The sequence below is a fragment of the Dama dama genome, chromosome 28 (genome assembly GCF_033118175.1).
Source record: "Dama dama isolate Ldn47 chromosome 28, ASM3311817v1, whole genome shotgun sequence".
NCBI classification, from domain to species: Eukaryota; Metazoa; Chordata; class Mammalia; order Artiodactyla; family Cervidae; genus Dama; species Dama dama.
Window position 1 is genome coordinate 29,502,237 of NC_083708.1, and position 21,592 is coordinate 29,523,828.

Here is a 21,592-nt window from a genome sequence, read left to right on the forward strand (position 1 = left end):
TCTTCATGATCAGTATATTAAAAAAGACGACTTGGAATTTCTTAACTAAGTTTCATCTAATTAAAAAAAAAACAAGCAGAATAACTTGTTTATATTTCCTCATTTGATTAAACCACTGAAAGATTAGATGAATGCCATGGGTGTAAGATCAGCAAGGTATTTTGCAGTATCTTTTTAGACACAACAAAAATGTGGGTTGGATAATAGAGCAACTAAGTGCATTATTCCCACACTGTGGCATTGGATAAATTACTGCTGAGCTAGAAGACAACTTCTGAAGGTGTGCTGAAAATCTTAGCCCTTGGACCTAACATTTTTCTGTGACAGATGATAATTCAGAAAATCTGTAGGCATCAAGCTTTCAGAAACAAAAACATCATCTGACAAAATTAATTTTCTCAATATCTCAGACTTGAAAATCTAAAGTTGGATTGGTTTGTTTTTTAATGAATCTCTATCTCTTTTTCTCTCTCTCACATGCACCCCCCCACCCCCCCTCCACACACACACAGACACACACAAAAGCAAGTTTAGGTAGACTCACTTTGATGGTATTTAAGAAGACCCACTGTTTTAGCAGACTAACTGTATTTCATTGCTTTCTGCATGCTAATAGGCTGGCAGTGATCTTAGTTTTAGTTTATGAATTCAACCCGGGGAAAAACATCACTGAAATGCCAGGCTGGGAAAAGATTGCCTTCCAGTGAAAATTAGGCTGCAAAGACTCAAAATACTTAATTAAAACGCTTCAAGTAAATCCTGCATATTAGGGAGAAATCAATTTATAATTATGTAAAAATCAGATTAATTTCATCCCATCAGTAAATTGTCAAGTGGGTTTTTTTGTTGTTTCTACTTGCAGCTGTGGTTACTCGAACATGTTGGCATAAGAAATAGAGATCAGACTGAAGGAAGAAAAAAAAAACTAATTGTATAGTAAGCTCTTAAAAGGCAGAAGTGTTTATAGTATTAAAAAGAATTCACCATCTGAAGGAACAGATGCAACATGTTCAGTGTGTTATTCAACGGTGGTTTTCATTTATGTTTTTTGCCTTCACCTTACATCATTTGAGCCCACCTCAAGTTAAATTCTGCCACTCTGTGTAAGTTTGGGCATGTTGCTTACCTCCGTATGCCTAATTTTTCTCATATGTTAATTGAGTATGAAATAATACCTATTACTTAGAGTTGTGGAGGAATGAAATGAGATGCTATCTGTGAAATACTTGTACAACATTATCTGGTACATTGCAAGTGCTTTAAAAAAAGTTAGTAGTTACTTATTTCCCCCATCTCTATTCATCCTCCTTTTAGTGAGCCCATCCATGCTTAACATTATAAATTTGCAGTGCAATCAAGAAAATCTAGCTCAATCATTTCCGAGAATGTAGCTTAACAAAATTATTAGGACCACCGTTGACACTGTGAATGCTTATTGAATGACAGGCACTGAGCAAAAGGACTGCTCATTCACTCATTGACCGTTGTCCAGCATCTGTGTTCCAAGCATCGTTGTAGTTATAAGATAGGCCATGGCCTACCACATTGACTTTAATGTTTTACCAATTGCTGTTGTTCAGTCACAAAGTCACCTCTGAGTCTTTGTGACCACACGGGCTGCAGCACATCAGGCTTCCCTCTCCACTCTCCCAAAGTTTGCTCAAACTCACGTCCATTGAGTCGGTGATGTCATCCAACCATCTCATCCTCTGTCTTTCCCTTTCCTTCCTGCCTTCAATCTTTCCCAGCATCAGGGTCTTTTCCAGTGAGTCAGCTCTTCACATCAGGTGGCAAAAGTATTGGAGCTTCAGCTTCAGCATCAGTCCTTCCAATGAATATTCAGGGTTGATTTCCTTTACGATTGACTGGTTTGATCTCCTTGCTGTCCAAGGAACTCTTAAGAGTCTTCTCCAGCACCACAGTTCAGAAGCATCAGTTCTTTGACAGTCAGCCTTCTTTATGGTCCAACTGTCACATCCATACAGGACTACTGGAAAAACTATACCTTTGGCTATATGGACCTTTGTTGGCAAAGTGATGTCTCTGCTTTTTAATATGCTGTCCAGATTTGTAATAGCTTTTCTTCCTAGGAGCAAGCATCTTTTAATCATGGCTGCAGTCACTGTCTGCAGTGATTTTGGAGACCAAGAAAATAAAATCTGCTGCTGTTGCCATTTTTTCCCCATCTAGTTCTACTAGTAGATAACAATATGTGACTGAATATATAATATCTCAGGTATTGATAGATCTTAAATATGAAGAAATCAAACATGGTAAGGGAGTCAGAGAGTCAGGTTCATAAGTGCTATTTAGATAAAGTGGCTAGTGAAGGCTGCTGTGAGTGGGTATCCTGAGACTACATGAAGCAAGGGAAAAAGAAAAGCAATGCAAAGACTTCTGTGCAAAATCCTTCTCAATCAGAAGAAAGGCAAGTGTAAAGGCTCAGAGGTAAGAATGGGCCTGGCCCACTTATAAAGTGTCGAGATGACCACTGTGGCCAAAACAAGGGGAGAGGCTAAGAGTGGTCAGGGATAAGGCAGGAATCAGATCACATAGGGCTTTCTAGCTCCCGGTAGAGTTTAGAAAACACAGTTTATGCTGTTATTGTCTATATTTACACATGAAAAATTGAGGCTTAGAGAATCTGTAAACTTTCCCAGGTTCATTTGTCTAGTAAGTAACACAGGTGAGTTTGAACCCATTTTGGTCTGAATCCAAATCCTATGCTCTTTCTAGTATTATCACTGACTAGTCTGTTTACTTTAAAAAAAAAAAGCAAAACCCTAATTTCAGTGGACTTTCTAATTAAATGCTCTCACTAGTAAAAGGAAACCAGTGGATACATACTTGAAACTAGATTCTGTGTACAAAGGAGAGCGGGAAGCTGTGTATATGCCATATTGTAGAATATTGAATACACACACAACACTCTGGTTTAGGATGGTAATTTTTAGTACTTTTTTCATGGTTCAACGTTTGAAACTCAACGTTAATGAAAAGAGCAAATCATTTAAGGCACTTTGGTTGGAAATCCACTGCGTAGAAAAAGAGAATGCAATATGCTCAAAATGAACTCCCCAACCAAGATATAAACAGTTCCAGAAGTAATTTATTAAAAAGAAAAAACTTGAATAGAGTACTGTCTGTATAAAATGTGATAATGTTACCTTATATAATTATATATGTCTGCCTATTTAAAGAATAAGGGAATTCTTATTTTTATCCACAATCCAATATACGTTGATCTATAAAATGATAATAAAACAGTAGTCTGAGGAAATGGCCCCTTTATAAACTTAAATGATTAGCTGGCAGTCTAAGTGGTCATAATTACAAAGAAAAGTAATTCACTAAAAGGCAATTAGAGAATATTTAGGATAAAATGGAAAATATTCCACTTTGAAGACAAAGTAGAATTCAGAGGTTCTGAAATTTTATTCAGAGTTAAAATTGCCTGTGAATTTTAAATCTATATAATTTAAAAACATTTATTTTAAAATGAATATTTTATATTTCTTTTATGAAATAAGGCCTTAATAACTTATTTGCCATTTTTATGCTCTCTTCAGTATAGTTCTCAGAGTATTTTCTCTTTATTTTAATATTAATGTCTAAAATGGGAGCCAAAGTTCAAAAAACATGTTTTAAGGAAAAGGTATTTTTAAACAAAGTAATAGCTATGGTTCTCCATAGGTAGGTTTTATTTTTAAACTAAAGTGGAGCAGTAATTAAAAGATGTTAAAGTAGGTTTTGCTTACTTTTGCCCAGGAAGAATTATTAGTGCTGTTTTTCAAATGCAGTCGTTTCCTATTGTAATTCACATATAATGAACAATAAGCATTCTTTTAAAAATCATGAATATGTTCAAAGACAATTTTTCTGGCATTAAGTTTTTTTTTTCTTCTGGTTAGAATAACACATTACTATAATTCTTTTCCAACTTAGGTATAGTTTTAGTGAAGGGGTGATTAATGTCAAATCACACATTAAATAGTTCCATGACTACAGCAGTTAAAGTGAATTCTTGAATAGCAAGATTAGTCTTACTTCAGTCCTGCTTGTACGCCAAAGAAAAAAGTGAAATATATTTGATAGAGAAAGTTACAAAGATGTAGTATTTCTGCTCTTTTTAAAATGAACATCTTCCTTTTGATTCAGTTGCTTATACATAAAACTGGAGATATGATATATACCTTAGCTGTTAATATTTTGGAACAGAGACCTGTTTCGTTCATCTTTGGGTCTTCACTGTATAACCAAGAACCTTACATACACTAAGGGAATGAATGAGGTTAATGAATGAAGAAATGGATAATGTCACAAGTATTTTAAAATTAAGAGTAGCTCAAATTTTTATGTTCGAAGGTATTAACTCTTAGTCTTAAAGGCATAATCTTATGCATCTAACTTAACATCATTTAATTTCTTAGTTATGATATCAGTTTTGTAGATTACTAAGAATACTTCTGTTTTTAAGGTACCAATTAACTTTTCTCTCAGATTACCCAGATTTTTGGTGACATGTGGCAAGTAGTATACTCTTCTCCCAAGTGATCTGTGAACTATTACTAATCTAGTCATCACTGGTAACATCCGAGGCCTGTAAAAACATGCATTCTTTTCTTGGCTGTACCATACGGCTTTTGGGATCATAGTTCCCCAAGCAGGGATCAAACCCTTACCCCTTGGATTGGAAGCATGGAGTCTTAATAACTGGATCACCAGGGAAATCCCTAAAAACATCCATTCTTACTGAGAATTTGTGATGTTTTCCTAAGTATCCTACATTTATGTCTCTCATCTACAAACTAATTTGTCTCTAAACACAGTATTTGGTATATGATAATATATTATCTTTTATTCTTTTGAATTGTTTTTATTTACTGTTAGTAGTTTTTGCCTTTAAGCTGTTATATCCAGAAAGGCATGAATTGTCAAAATTGTTTATGACATCCAAAATTTCTAACATGTTACCTTGAATCAAGGATCAAGTTTCTTTCACAGAATTTTGTTGTTGTTACTTTGAAAGGTTGGCATTCCACAGCTAGTATTTGGAGATACTAAAATAAATAATCCTAAAATTTCCTAAAAGTGTATAAGATTCTAAATGGATGCTTTGTTATTTTTCATTCTTGAGTGCCGCATTTGGGACACTAGCCATTAAATTCCAAATTAGTATAGATATGCATAGTACCAAGATTATGAATTGCAGACTGCTGGAGGTTTTATGAGCATAGCTGTAGAATAGATATTCCTTGCAATATTGTAAGTGTCCTTTGATAAGCTTTAAAGTCTTTACTAATTACAGATGTAAGCAATCATTCTATAATTGGAACTATTATATCTAAAACATTAGGAAGGTTTCATTATCTAAGAGTTTGTTTTTTGTTGTTGTTAGCTATAAAGAAGTTTCGGTTTTGAAAACAGACAACCTAGTTATCACAGGGACATGATTTTTTGCTATCATATATATATATGCACACACATATATGTATATATATACACACACATAGCTTACTAAATAAAAAGCATTTACTAGTAACATAAAACCCCCATCTATAGCTGAAAAAAATGATATATCAACTGTTTAAAACCCATTAACTTAGAGCTGTGTGTCTTTACCCAAGCAAATGGATGTCTTTTTATATCTTTTGACAGGAAGAAGCACTGCATGGATTTCGAGTGAGTGATTACTTTGAATACATGGAAATTTTGGAACAAAACTACCGACCAGTGTTGCTGAGAGACATGCGGAACATTAGAGTGCAAAGCACATAGATCATGGAAACCACAATTTATTTTTATGTTTATTTTTAAAGGAAACAAGGGTTTGATTATTTTCTGTGTCCAGAACAACATACGCTTTGTGAATACACAATATTATAGATCAGTACTGAGAGTTTTTGAATATAATAATATATTCAAGTAGGTATCAGCTCAACTGAAGTGAATTCATTTTTTAAGTTTGTTGTCGTGTAAGGTTGTTTTGGCTTTCCCTGGTGGCTCAAACAGTGAAAAATCTGCCTGCAATGCAGAAGACCTAGGTTTGGTCCCTGGGTTGGGAAGATCCCCTGGAGATGGGAATGGCAACCCATTCCAGTACTCTTGCCTGGAGAATTCCATGGCAGAGGAGCCTGGCAGGCTACAGTCCTTCAGACTGCAAAGAGTTGGACATGACTGAGCAACTAACATAAGGTTGTTTTATAATCAAATCCAGCTCACTTATAGTTCTTTATGTTTAAGAGTTAACCTTAACCTACATTTCCGTCTTCCCAGGATGATTAATATATCTTTTTCAATGAGCTTGGAAATAGCAGCATTACTGTAAATAGCTGACCATCCAAAGAGAGTTCATGGAGACAAGACCATTGCTTTCTTTGTTTTTATGACTGTATGTATAAAAGAAAATAGGCAAAACCATAACTGCTTATTTTACATATAGAGGAACAAATCATATTTATCATGGCAAGTGGTAGGAAAATTATTTTCATCAGAAATAATTGTTTTTCTAGGAATTGCTTTTGACACCTATATCAATTTATAATTTTCATGTAAAATGTAGTCTCAACATGGTTCATTTAAAAGATAGATTATTTCATACTGGTATGCATTTAATGCTCATTTTTTACACGGTTTCCTTAGTGATAGATTTGATTTGATTTGTACTGAACTTAAAAACATTAAAGAGAATAGATTTGTAAATTATTTTAAATGATCAACACGGTGTTTTGTTTTATTTAAATAGAAGGCTCTGCTCCATTGAGATTAATACAATATGCTAGGGTCTCTTTTCTTATAACCATCATATCTAATATGTGAAAGATAAGACACAAAAATATTAATTTTTCAGTTGGCAATTTCAACAGGTTTTTAAAATTATTAGTAAAGGTCATTTTGTATTCATGGCTTATATTTAAATGTAAATCAACCATTAAAACCATTCTAAAGCCTTTTTTCTTTTCAACCAAAAATAACTTATCTCCAGACTATTTTTCCTATTAGTATAGTGAAATAACTGGTACCATACAATTTTCCCCAGTTTTGTGATATTTAGGCTATTGCAGTATCAACCTTCCAGAATCAGGTTTTGTGCAGTAAATGCCAACAATAGCTTCTCAGTAATGATGTTCCTAAAGGGCATTGAAAAAGTTGAGAAAAGAAAATTGAGCAAGTTAATTTGACGTATTGCTCACTTTAGCTCTGGCTGAAATGAATTAAGTAAGAAAGCCCCAGGTTACTCAAAATACCAAGTTTTGTCTACTTTTAAACTTAATTTTGAAAAGCTGTTCCCCAGAACCTGTAATACATGATTATGTTTCTTCCCATTCTGTTCCTGAGATACTGTTACTGGTCTTGAGAAACTTGCAGCTTCATCTCTCTTTAAAAGCTCTAACATGGTAATTGGAAATACAAATGGAGAAGGAGCTATAACTTAATTTTATAATATGCATGGGTGATTTTGATCGGGAACTTAAGATCTAGATTGTAATTACATTTTGCAAAAGCGACTTCAGTTAGAGCCAGAAGGCTTTTGTTTTTATTTGATAAATATCTTATGAACAATGACTCAGCAGGTTGGTGAAATAACATATAAAATAACAGTATTATTTGTGACTACCATTGTGAATTATTTTTGTACCTTTTTTACTTTAAAATTACCCTTTAGAGTAGAAATAAATATAACCCTGTCTTGCCTCTCAATTTTATTTTTAATTAAAGTAAGTTCCTAGGACTTATTTGTGAAGGAGGACCTTATATATTTTACAGGATTTATTATATTTTATTACAGTGTAAACAGATTTGTGAAAATTTTTAAATATTCTTATATCATCTTCAAATATCTGTTCCAAAGAATAGTAAGGAGAGATAAGAAAGCCTTCCTCAGTGATCAGTGCAAAGCCTTCCTCAGTGCAAAGAAATAGAGGAAAACAATAGAATGGGAAGACTAGAGATCTTTTCCAGAAAGTTAGAGATACCAAGGGAATATTTCATGCAAAGATGGGCACAATAGACAGAAATGGTATGGACATAACAGAAGCAGAAGATATTAAGAAGAGGTAGAAAGAATCCACAGAAGAACTGTACAAAAAAGATCTTCATGACCCAGATAACCACAATAGTGTAACCACTCACCTAGAGCCAGACATCCTGGAATGTGAAGTCAAGTGGGCCTTAGGAACCATGACTACGAACAAAGCTAGTGGAGGCGATGGAATTCCAGTTGAGCTATTTCAAACCCTAAAAGATAATGTTGTGAAAGTGCTGCACTCAATATGCTAGCAAATTTGGAAAATCAGCAGTGGCCACAGGACTGCCTTTCTTTGTCAATCCCAAAGAAGGGCAATGCCAAAGAGTGTTCAAACTACCACATAATTGCATTCATCTCACATGCTAGAAAAGTAATGCTCAAAATTCCAGGTGATCAAGCTGGATTTAGAAAAGGCAGAGGGACCAGAGATCAAATTGCCAACATCCATTGGATCATAGAAAAAGCAAGAGAGTTCCAGAAAAACACCTACTTTTGCTTTATTGACTATGCCAAAGCCTTTGACTGTGTGTATCACAACAAACTGGAAAAATTCTTCAAGAGATGGGAATACCTGACCACCTTACCTACCTCTTGAGAAATCTGTATGCAGGCCAAGAGGCAACAGCTAGAACTGGACATGGACCAACAGACTGGCTCCAAATAGGAAAAGGAGTACATCAAGCCTGTATATTGTCATCCTGCTTCTTTAAGTTATATGCAGAATGCATCATGTGAAATGCCAGGCTGGATGAAGCACACACTGGAATCAAGATTGCCGGGAGAAATATCAATAACCTCAGATATGTAGGTGACACCACCCTTGTGGCAGAAAGCAAAGAAGAACTAAAGAGCCTCTTGATGAAAGTATAAGAGAAGAGTAAAAAAGTTGGCTTAAAACTCAACATTCAGAAAGCTAAGATCATGGCATCTGGTCCCATCACTCCATGGCAAATAGATGGGGAAACAATGGAAACAATGAGAGACTTTATTTTCTTGGGCTCCAAATCACTGCAGATGATGACTGCAGCCATGAAATTAAAAGATGCTCGCTCCGTTTGGAGTGGCCTTTCTGTGTTCTGTTGGTCTGTGGTTCCTTTTTATTGTGGAGGTTTCTCCCAGTGTGTGGGGTTGGACAATTGGTTTGTCAAGGTTTCCTGGTTAGGGAAGCTTGTGTCGGTGTTCTGGTGCATGGAACTGGATTTCTTCTCTCTGGAGTACAATGGAGTGTCCAGTAGTGAGTTTCGAGATGGGTCTGTGTGTTTGGTGTGACTTTGGGCAGCCTGTATGTTGACGCTCAGGGCTATATTCCTGCGTTGCTGGAGAATTTGCATGGTTTGTCTTGCTCTGGAACTTACTGGCTCTTGGGTAGTGGTTGGTTTCAGTGTAGGTATGGAGGCTTTTGGATGATCTCTTATTACTTAATGTTCCCTGTAGTCAGGAGTTTTCTTAGTGTTCTCAGGTTTTGGGCTTAAATCTACTGCCTCTGGATTTCAGTCTTATTCTTCGAATAGCCTCAAGACTTCTCCAACTATACAGGACTGATAATAAAACTTCTCGGTTAATGGTGAATTCTCCACATGTGATTCTCCACAGTGAAGGACACCCAGAGAGGTTCACAGAGTTACATGAAGAAGAGGAGAGAGAGGAAGGAGGTAGAGATGGGCAGGAGGAGAAAAAGGGGGACTCAAGAGGAGAGAGACAGATCTACACAGTACTCTGTTCCCTAAGTGTTCTCCATAGCCCAGAACACCCACAGAGATTCACAGGATTGGATTGAGAAGAGAAGGGTGAGGGAGGAAATAGAGGTGATCTGGGGGAGAAAAAGGAGAGTCAAAAGGGGGAGAGAGTAATCAAACCAGTAATCACACTCCTGAGTAAAAATAGGTACTGAAGGTTGGATTCTTCAATGTCCAAAATTGATATCAAATACTGAAAAACAAAGATTAAAAATCTAGAGTAGAGGTTAGACTCTTAAAAATACAATATTAAAAACAAAAACAAAAAATTTAAGAAATATATATGAAGTTCGCTTTAAAAATAAAAGTCTACAAGCAATAAATGCTGGAGAGTGTGTGGAGAGAAGGGAACCCTCTTACACTGTTGGTGGGAATGCAAACTAGTACAGCCACTATGGAGAACAGTGTGGAGATTCCTTAAAAAACTGGAAATAGAACTGCCATTTGACCCAGCAATCCCACTGAGCAATCCCATACACACTGAGGAAACCAGAATTGAAAGAGACACGTGCACCCCAATGTTCATCACAGCACTGTTTGTAATAGCCAGGACATGGAAGCAACCTAGATGCCCATCAGCAGATGAATGGATAAGGAAGCTGTGGTACATATACACCATGGAATATTACTCAGCCATTAAAAAGAATACATTTGAATCAATTCTAATGAGATGGATGAACCTGGAGCCCATTATACAGAGTGAAGTAAGCCAGAAAGATAAACACCAATACAGTGTACTAATGCATATATATGGAATTTAGAAAGATGGTAATGATAACCCTATATGCAAGATAGAAAAAGACACAGATGTACAGAACAGACTTTTGGACTTTATGGGAGAAGGCGAGGGTGGGATGATCTGAGAGAACAGCATCAAAACATGTATATCTTCAAGTGTGAAACAGATTGCCGGTCCAGGTTGGGTGCATGAGACAAGTGCTCGGGGCTGGTGCACTGGGAAGACCCAGAGGGATGGGATGGGGAGGGAGGTGGGAGGGGGGTTCAGGATGGGGAACATATGTAAATCCATGGCTGATTAATGTCAATGTATGGCAAAAACCACTACAATATTGTAATTAGCCTCCAATTAATGAATGGAAAAAATAAAAGATGCTTGCTCCTTGGAAGAAAAGCTATGACCAACCTAGACAGCATATTAAAAAGCAAAGACATTACTTTGCCAACAAAGGTTCATATAGTCAAAGCTATGGTTTTTCCAGTAGTCATGTATGAATAGGAGAGTTGGACTATAAAGAAAGCTGAGTGCTGAAGAATAGATGCTTTTGAACTGTGGTGTTGGAGAAGACTCTTGAGAGCCCCTTGGACTGCAAGGAGTTCCAACCAGTCAATCCTAAAGGAAATCAGTCCTGAGTATTCATTGGAAGGACTGATGCTGAAGCTGAAACTTTGGCCAGCTAATTTGAAGAACTGACTCACTGGAAAAGACCCTGATACTGGAAAAGGCAGGAGGAGACAGGGATGACAGAGGATGAGATTGTTGGATAGTATCACTGATTCAATTGAATGAGTTTGAGCAAGCTCTGAGAGTTGGTGATGGACAGGGAAGCCTGGTGTGCTGCAGTCCATGGGGTCACAAAGAGTTGGACATGACTGAGCAACTGAACTGAACTGATTATTCCTTGCTACTTTGTGGCTAGCTAGTGATAGCATAGTCTGAGCCTTGTCCTTCAGAGTTCAGTCCTCTTTCAGCTCTATTGTTTAATCCTTTATTTAGTCATTCAGTGTACCTTTATTAAATTCCTCCTGTTGATCAGGCACTCTGTTAGGTATGGTTCTAACGTTGTCCCTCATTCAGACTTCTTATGGAGTAATTTTATATTTTCTTACTTATGTTTTCCTTACTAGTTATAGAATGGCAAGAAAAAAAATAGAAGTTCTGTGCAGTCCAAGGCAAGACATTTATTGTAGTTTATTCAATTTTCCCATGTTTCTTTTCTATTTTGAAAGGTTAATTTTTTATACTGTAGATGTATCAGTGCAGACCAGATGAATGTATATGGAATTATTGATATATTTCTGAATTGTTTTTATATTCTCCAATGATAGATAAATGTTTCCTTTTTTTGTGACATAAACTTTTATTCACATGTTCTTTGTAGCAAAATTAACTTACCTGCTTTTTTTTCAGCAGGATATTAAGAGAAAGTTATTAAAGTAGGTTCTGATGTGTTTACTTATCTGATGAATTTAAACCAGGGTCAGGGCAGTTAGCCTCACATAAGCCATGTATTTTCAGTGCTAGCAATATTTTAGCTTTTAAAATCAGTTAACATCACTGGAACATTTCCCACCCCATATTCTACCACTATCAATAGGCCACCATGAAATACTAAGCACCACAGAAATAACTGGACTGTTGTGTTTGCTAATAGAGCGCTTTTGAGATACATTGGGGGAGACAGTTATTAAAATGTTAGCTGTTTGATCATATAGTCCAGGATTTAAGCATTTATCTGCTACCATAATATGTGTCAGCTGTTCTCTGTTGAATAACACATTTAATATTTAGCCTTTTCTTACAATGTTAAAGTTCATCTTTTTTAGGCATCTCTAAAATATAGTGATTCCTCTTACAACATCAAATGTAATTAACTGCAGTTTCACTGCTGCTGCTGCTAAGTCACTTCAGTCATGTCCGACCCTGTGTGACCCCATAGACGGCAGCCCACCAGGCTCCCCCGTCCCTGGGATTCTCCAAGCAAGAACAATGGAGTGGGTTGCCATTTCCTTCTCCAATGTGTGAAAGTGAAGTCACTCAGTCGTGTCCGACTCTTAGCAACCCCATGGACTGCAGCCCACCAGGCTCCTCTGTCCATGGGATTTTCCAGGCAAGAGTACTGGAGTGGGGTGCCATTGCCTTCTCCAACAGTTTCATTGGAAATCATCAAATAATGGGAACTGAAATGCTCCAAACCAAAATGATCTCCATAACTACGTTTTTCTTATTTTTCTCGAAGAAAAGTTTTCAAAGTATTTTACTATCAAATTATTTTGATTTGAAAAGTATTCATTAGAATGGATGATGGATATAGCAGAAACTAGTTCACCAATCAGTTACTTCCTGGATTAAATATATTACAGAACACGTAATCAGCTTAACTAGTGTTAAGTGAGCAAACCAAAGCCTAAGGAGCAGGTGAGCTTTCTTTTCTCTTTCCTGGTGCCCCTGAATCCTGGATGCTTAAATTTTTGAAGAGCAAAATCCTCCCTATCAGCCCACATTCCTCAGTGACCTGAGGAAGAAATCAACCTTGTGTTAAGTGACTGAAATCATATATATATTTTAAAGTGTATCTAGCATTAAATATCCTGTCAGCTGCTTCTTTGATTTCCCCATTTCTGCTCCTCTTTCACAATAATTTTTGATGTCCCTAGATAGGTAAAATCTTAGTTTCACAGTTTTTATGAGATTTCATATTGAAAATCTGAGTGTATTGTCTAGCACAAATACAATTAAGAATGTTCCATCATACCCTTCATTGATATTTTAGCAATTAGCAAACAGTTTTCTAGATATAATAGATACCATCTGACTAGCAGATAGGTGTACTATCAAGGAAGCCTTGTTTCTATAGATGAAGGCTGGGACATCTAAAGATACAGCCGTTTCAGGTATCAATCTCATCCTTGAACTCAAATTTGACCAGAGTTAGGTATTTTGAATATTATTCTTTTGATATTTTTTAAAGCATTTATAACCTATTTCTACTTTCTTGGCCCCTTATTAGTCAATAACAAAGGGAGCTTACCTGCCAGTGAATCTGCAAAATGTGTTCTAAGATTCCAAAAAGTTCAATTTCTTTTATTACCATTATTTTATTCTTGGAGCTCATATCATTATTCAGGAAGAGCTTGCTCAAACTATTCATATTCTTCTGGTTAAAGAAATATTTACAGTCTTTGGCTTTGCTGGTTCTTGACCCAAACACCATGTCCATCCTAGGGAAAAAATCTGAAACAGGGCTCAGGCATACTTGAACATCATCACATCCTTAGGCTCACCAGGATTTCAGAAAGCCTGATTTTACCCAAAGAGTTAAATGCAAAAAAAAGAAAAAACAGGAAATAGAAGTGACAAATCTAGAGGAATTAGCAAAATACATCTAATACCATCACTGAAAAGACAGAATAAATGCAAGGAATAAGTGTCAAAAGTAGTTTTGTATAGTAATTTATTGTTTTCAGTGTACCTGTATTCATATTTCATCTTTACAACTCTATCACCCAAATATAATCTTTTAACATTATACACATATATGTGTATATATATATATGTCCAATATTTATCATGAAGTGAAATATAGTTTTTATGTATGGACAAAACTGTGATCATATTGTATAGTCATTTGAAAATTCTTATTTTTATTAATATAAGCAGTGATGAATATTTAAACTCATGTGCTATACATGGAAATTATTGATTTCCATATTATAGGATTGTTTGATAACGAAATACATTTCAAACTGATGAGTATTTGAGAGTCTACAACATCAAATATAAGACAATTAGTCTCTACCTTCAAGATGCTTATAATATGACTGAGAGGGATAAAACTCATACAACGGAAAAGGCAAATGTACAAGTTCCTGTTTTTTAAATCTTGAGCAATATCAAGAGCAATTGGTGACAGGAAGATTCAGAGCAGATACCTTCAGCTGATTGTGGGAGGGGCAGGATTCTGATCTGAAGGGACAGGAGTAAAGTGAAGCACCAGCACCGGGGAGCACAGGGGAGGGAGCTGCAGAGGGAACAGCCAGGACAGAGTGAGACTGCAAGGACGGTGGAACTTCAGTAGAGAGCTCTGGTCAGAATGAAGGTTTGGCTTAAGGGAAAAAGTACTGGAAGATAAGCTTGATTGGCCAAATAATTCAGACTTTCTCCTGTAAGTTATAACACTGAAAATTTTTCAACAGTAGAGTAACATACTGTATTTTATCTATTCAACAAATTTTATTGATCCGTTATGAATGAAATGCTATGCTTAAAACCATTTATTTAAGACCATTTTTTTTCTTTATTCTTTTACCGTATAGCATATACCTCAAGGTAGTTACCAATAGTTTACATCTCTAGAAATTTTAAGCTGTGATTTATGCTAATAGGGCTTCCCACGTGGCCCAATAGTTAAGAATCTGCCTGCCAGCACAGGAGAGGCAAGAGAGGAGAATTCAGTCCCAGGGTCAGGAAGACTCCCCTTAAGGAGCAAATGATAACTCCCTCCAGTATCTTGCCTGGACAGTTCCATGGAGAGAGGAGCCTGGTGGGCTACAGTCCATGGGATTGCAAAGCAACTGAGCACTCACACACACAAACACAGTTTTGCTAATAAGGAACATCCTTCAAAGTGACCTCATGTAGGTTTTTAAAAAATTTCTCCTTAAGTGGTATTTGAAATGCAATTCTACAAGCCATGTGAAGGTTAAGAGGTTTACATTCAGAACAAAAGGATAAATAAAACCTTTAGCAGTTCTAGAAAAAGAATCTGTTAAAGAGAGTCCGAGTGAGCACTGCTAAATTTTTCTAATGAAGTAATTATTTCAAGCTGTGTTTCTTAAGGAATATTAAGTAATTAAGTTTATGAGTCCTTAATGAGAGAAAAAACTAAAATAAAGCCTATACAGAATCCTCTTGACTGCTGTAAAACAGCCTTGGAGAATCGATGAAAGGATGTAACCTTGAAAGCAACTATCCATACGACTTTTACTTTGTGAGAGGGTCTTGACAATAGGTTTACTACTGATTTAAAGTGTTGTATGTCTACAGCATAGACCCTGGACAAAGTTGTCACTTAGGAAACTTGTTATCAATATCTCTTCTCCATCACCCTCCACCTCTTTATTTGCCATCAGTTTTTCTAAGGGAACCAACTAATTTAATCCTATCAGTTCTCCTCCTAAGTCACCTCTATTCTGTATTTCACAGCCTAGAACTTTACCTAACTTTAATTTCTTCACATATAATCATATTACATTGTGCAGTGAAGAACACTAGAGTAGAATGTCAGTAACCATGTACTCTGGCCTTGGTACCATAAACAACTAACCAGGTCATCTCAGCACCTGAATGTTTGTAGACCTCATTTCTTCTGGTGTAGTCAAGGGTACATGACTTCTTAGGGTCATCCTAGTCTAACTTTTCCTATAATACTATGTGCCATATTACTGCAGCGTAATTCATAGTGAGGCACAGATTGCTGACCAAAAGTTTCAAGTGATCATTCCCAGATTCCACTGGCATTTTCCAAGTAAACTTGTTAAATGAGATTACAAAACAACAAGGGTTATGGACATACTAAGTACTAAAATACAAATTTCTTTTGTTCTTTCTCATTTAAAAACATGCTCAGTTGAATAGTGTCAGAGCTGATACCTTTATTGTGCAGTCAGTCGTAGAAACTTGACTTATTTTATGAATACACATATTTTTAGTTTAAATAAAACATTATTTTAAGATTAGTTGTGAGAATATTATAATCCTGAGCTCCTCTTTTATCTACAGATGTATCAGTGAAATAAGTGAATACTTTTTGAATCTGGTCTATAATTACAATTAACCAGTACTTGATGGGCATCTGACACTTCAGAAATTATACCCAGGTATTAAGCAAGAAAGATTGTCTTAAAACTGTAGAGACAACAGCAGGAAAACTTCTGCTTATTAGAATCCCTTATTGAGAATTCATTATGACTGAGATATTATTATGTGGCCTCATCTTATTCCCATCCTCCTTAATTTCAGTTTAAACAAAATCCCTAACCAACAGGAAAACCATGTTAAGCACAGAGGTAGGAAGGGGAGCGAATTCTTTATTTGAATCCTGCAAGGCAAAATTTTAAAGCATTAAAGTAAATTTGGCAGTAAATTGAGTTTCAAGGATATTGAGTACCCAGGAAAAGAGTAGGAAAGAACATCTGTTTAGTCTCCTTTGTTTTCTAAATCTGATGGTTAAATTGCTAGTGCAGATAAGGTTGGAAAATTAAGAGAAACTATAGTGCTTGGGTGCATAAAATTTATATTGAACCATGTTTAATGAAAAGCAATACTGTTGGTAACAATTCATCCTTTAAAATATTGAGCATTAGAAGTTTAGTGAGATAGACCTTTAAAATTTTGTACTTGGTAAGAAGGAAAACCTCTAGAGCAATACTTTTTGTGTGTAGTTGGCAGAGAAGCAAAGTCCTGGAAAGCAATTCAGCAACACCTATTAAAATTAGAAATACATATACCTGCAGACCCAGCAATTCCTCTCCTAGGAGCTGATTCTCACAGGAATAAAGGTACCCATATGAAAGACATTGGTACAAGGATATTTATGGCAGCATTGTTTCTAATGATGAAAAACTGGAAACAAAGTGGATGTCCATCAATGGAAGGGCTAACTAAAAAGTGCATCTACATGCTGTACCACTAAAATGAATGGCTTAGAAATCTATCAACAAACCTCAAAGATTCTCAAGAAGTATTCTTGAATGCAAAAAACAAAAACAAAAATATATCTATAAGCCTATTCCATTGTTAAACAACGTGTATATGTGTACACGTGTGTGTGTGTGTAAATTGTTATATGAACACAAAAATACAGAAAATTACAAATTAGGTTGTTAGCACCAATGTGGTGGAGGGTACAGGGGTTCTCATATAAATGGACGGGGGATAAAAGAGATGACGAAAACATCTCTAGTGGTGGAATAAAAGATCAAGAAACAAAATACACAGCATCAAATTAATTTTTTTGGCTCAAATTTCTCTCACAAATATTCTTGCAACTTTTTAAGTTGTAAAAATTCCTGTTTTGACTGCCCAGTGTTAAACCACTGAGAATTAGCCACAATCAGTATGGCTAGATCAATCTTAACCTTTGGGAGATGGTGGGAAAAAATTAGATAAGTGAGAAAAAGGCAGTGAGGGATCTGAGGTCAAAATAACATGGTATGACTAGGTAAACCAAGTGAACTAACATCTTCAAGTGAATAAATTCATAATATATAATTGCTTTTCAAGAGTAAAAAATAATTGATATGTCAATTAAAATAATCAGCAAACTAATCTGTAATAAGAATAGAAAAGAGTTTTATTTGAACCACTGAGGACTCTAGCCTGGAAGAGAGGTTCAAGAAGCACTTGAATTGTGTTCCACCAGACTACAAAATCTTGTAGATGAGTGCATGAATAACTATGGGCCGAGGTTCATAACATTGTACAGGCAACAGTGACCAAAACCATCCCAAAGACAGATGCAACAAGGCAAAGTGATTGTCTGAGAGACCTTACAAAGAGCTGAGCAAAGAGACATGAAACGCAAAGGAGAAAGGGAAAGAAATACACACTTGAGTGTAGAGTTTCAGAGAATAGTGAGGAGAGATAAGAAAGTCTTACGTGGACAATGCAGAGAAGTAGAGGAAAATAGTAGAATCGCAAAACTAGAGATCTCTTCAAGAAAATTGGAGATACCAAAGAAACATTTCATGCAAAGATGGGCACAATAAAGGACAGTAATAGCAAGGACATGACAGAAGCAGAAGAGGTTAAGAAGAGGAGGTAAGAATATACAGAAGAACTATACAAAAAAGTCTTAATGACCCAGTTAACCACGATGGTGTGGTCACTCACCTAGAGCCAGACATCCTGCTGTGTGATGTCAAGGGGCTTTAGGAAGCATTACTACAAACAAAGCTAGTGGAGGTGGTGGAATTCCAGCTGAGCTCTTTCAAAACCTATAAGAAGGTGCTGTGAAAGTGCTGCACTCAATATGCCAGCAAATTTGGAAACTCAGCAGTGGCCACAGGACTAGAAAATGTCAGTTTTCATTCTAATCCCAAAGAAGGGCAATGCCAAAGAATGTTCAAAATTCAACTGCACTCTTTTCATATGTCAGCAAGGTAATGCTAAAATCCTTCAAGCTAGGCTACATCAGTACGTGGACCAAGCACTTCCAGATGTACAAGCTGGATTTAGTAAAGGCAGAGGAACCAGAGATCAAATTGCCAACATCCATTGGGTCATAGAGCAAGAGAATTCCAGAAAAACACCTACTTCTGTTTCACTGACTTGGCTAAAGCCTTTGTGTGGATCACAACAAACTGGAAAATCCTTAAAGAGATGGGGATACCAGACCATCTTACCTGCCTCCTGAGAAACCTGTATGCAGGTCAAGAAGGAAGAGTTAGAACTAGATGTGGAACAACTGACTGATTCCATTTTGGGGAAGGAGTACATTGAGGCTTTGTGTTGTCCCCCTGCTTATTTAACTTCTATGAAGAGTGTTGTTCACTCAGTCATGTCCAACTCTTTGCTACCCCATGAACTGTGGCACTCCAGGCCTCCCTGCCCTTCACCATCTCCTGAAGTTTGCCCAAGTTCAGGTCCATTGAATTGTTGGTGCCATCAAGCCATCTCATCCTCTAACACTCTCTTCTCCTTTTGCCCTCAATCTATCCCAGCAATCTATAAGTCAGCTGTTCGCATCCTATGACCAAAATACTTGAACTTCAGCTTCAGCATCAGTCCTTTCAATGAGTATTCAGGGTTTATGTCTCTTAAGGTTTACTGGTTTGATCTGGCTGTCCAAAGGACTTTCAGGAGTCTTCTCCAGTACTACAGTTCAAAGGCGTCAATTATTTGGCACTCTGCCTTCTTTATAGTCCAGCTCTCACAACCATACGTGATCACTTGGAAGACCATAGCCTTGAATATATGGAGCCGTGTCAACAGAGTAATGTCTCTGCTTTTCAACAAAATGTAGGTTTGTCATAGCTTCCCTGCCAAGAAGCAATCATCTTCTATTTTACAGCTGCAGTCACCATCCTCAGTGATGTACTGTGCAGAGTACATCATGCGAAATGCCAGGCTGGATGAAGCTCAAGCTGGCATCAGATTTCTGTAAGAAATATCAACAATCTCAGATATGCAGATGATACCACCCTTATGGCAGAAAGTGAAGAAGAACTAAAGAGCCTCTTGCTGAAAGTGAAAGAGGAGAGTGAAAAAGCGTAAAACTCAACATTTAAAAAACTAAGATCATGGCATCCGGTCCCATCACTTCATGGAAAATAGATAGGGAAAAGGGGAAATAGTGACAAATTTTATTTTGGGGTCCTCCAAAATCACTGCAGATGGTGACAGCAGCCATGAAATTAAAACACACTTGCTCCCTGGAGAAAAAGCAAAGACAACCTACGCAGTACATCAAAAAGTGAGACATCATTTCGCCAACAAAGGTCCATCTCATGAAAGCTGTGGTTTTTCTAGTCGTGTACCAGTGTGATAGTTGGACCATAAAGCAGGCTGAGAACTGAAGAACTGATGCTTTTGAATTGTGGTGCTGGAGAAGACTCTTGAGAGTCCCTTGAATAGAAGTCCTTTGGACAAATCAAACCAGTCAATCCTAAAGGAAATCAACCCTGAATATTCACTAGAAGGACTAACACTGAAGCTGAGCCCCAGTACTTTGGTCCCCTGATGAGAAGAGCTGACTCATTAACCTTGATGCTAGGAAAGATTGAGAGCAAGAGGAGAAGGGTTCGACAGAGGATGCAATGATTGGATGGTATCATTGACTCAATGGACATGAGTGAGTAACTCCAGGAGATAGTGAAGGACAGGAAAGCCTGGCATGCTGCAGTTCATGGGGTCACAAAGAGTCAGACATGACTTAGTGACTAAACAACAGACTACAAAATAGGGAACCTTATAAAGGCAAAACCTACAGTATTACATAAATTGTCAATAAGATTTGATCTGGCAAGAATCAAGGTACACGTTAAGCGAGGATTGGTTGGGATCTGAAATAGTTGTGTAGTTACAAGGGGACCTTGAGACCATAAGGTTGCATCTGGTAGCTACTAGCAGATACTATTTTGAGAATGGCTGGTGATGCCCTTGAGTCTGATAGGGTTCAGAAAATTAAAATCTCAGTGATGCAGGAATGTGTCTAAAACCATATCCACAATGGCCACTCACATCCCTTTTGAATGTCTGAACCACAGTTAATCCATTTTGATTTTTAAATTTATTGTTTTATTTAATGGTTAAAGCAGATGTACCATATATGTTTAATAGGTCACAGAGTCTTCCAATAAACATGAAGTTCAAGTTAAATCATATATAAGCCAGAATAACTTCCTTCTACCTCTATATGTGAAAATTTCTTCTATCAGACACTAAAATACTTCATTAACAAATAACATATTCAATAGTTAGTGTGCTACTCAAATAGAAAATGTCCCAACACCTTAAGTAGACAATGACAATGATGACTATTCACTTTAGAGGGTCCATTCATTTCAGGAAATCTGAATCATCTTAGTAGGCCACTGGAATTCTCTGTGCATGAGATCCACTAAGCAGTTCAAAGAGATAGTAAGACTAAAACTGATGATCATGTGTGCAAATATCAGGATGAAGTGTCTTGAGTAAAAAAATTTGGCCAAGACCAGAACAGAGTTCAAGCCTAGTTCTTGAGGCAGGTGACATAACTTCCTAAAAGAATATAGCTATTTCAGTTTAGTTCAGTTCAGTCACTCAGTCGTGTCCGAATCTTTGCGACCCCATGAATCACAGCATGCCAGGCCTCCCTGTCCATCACCAACTCCCAGAGTTTACTCAAACTCATGTCCATCGAGTCAGTGATGCCATCCAGCCATCTCATCCTCTGTCATCCCCTTCTCCTCCTGCCCCCAATCCCTCCCAGCATCAGGGTCTTTTCCAGTGAGTCAACTCTTCGCATGAGGTGGCCAAAGTACTGGAGTGTCAGCTTCAGCATCAGTCCTTCCAGTGAACACCCAGAACTGATCTCCTCTAGGAAAG

The 21,592-nt window shown here is 36.9% G+C and overlaps 1 protein-coding gene across 6 annotated transcripts in view; it reads left to right on the plus strand.

Annotated features, from left to right (window-relative positions):
- TBC1D32 (TBC1 domain family member 32) overlaps positions 1-6,719 on the plus strand; it is a 179,508-nt gene extending 172,789 nt beyond the window's left edge. For all 6 annotated transcript variants that reach the window (XM_061131943.1, XM_061131944.1, XM_061131945.1 and 3 more), the window contains one exon: positions 5,659-6,719. In XM_061131943.1, coding sequence (XP_060987926.1) covers positions 5,659-5,778 — 120 coding nt within the window. In that variant the 3' untranslated portion in view covers positions 5,779-6,719. The remainder of the gene's footprint in view (positions 1-5,658) is intronic.
- Positions 6,720-21,592: the final 14,873 nt, after the last annotated feature.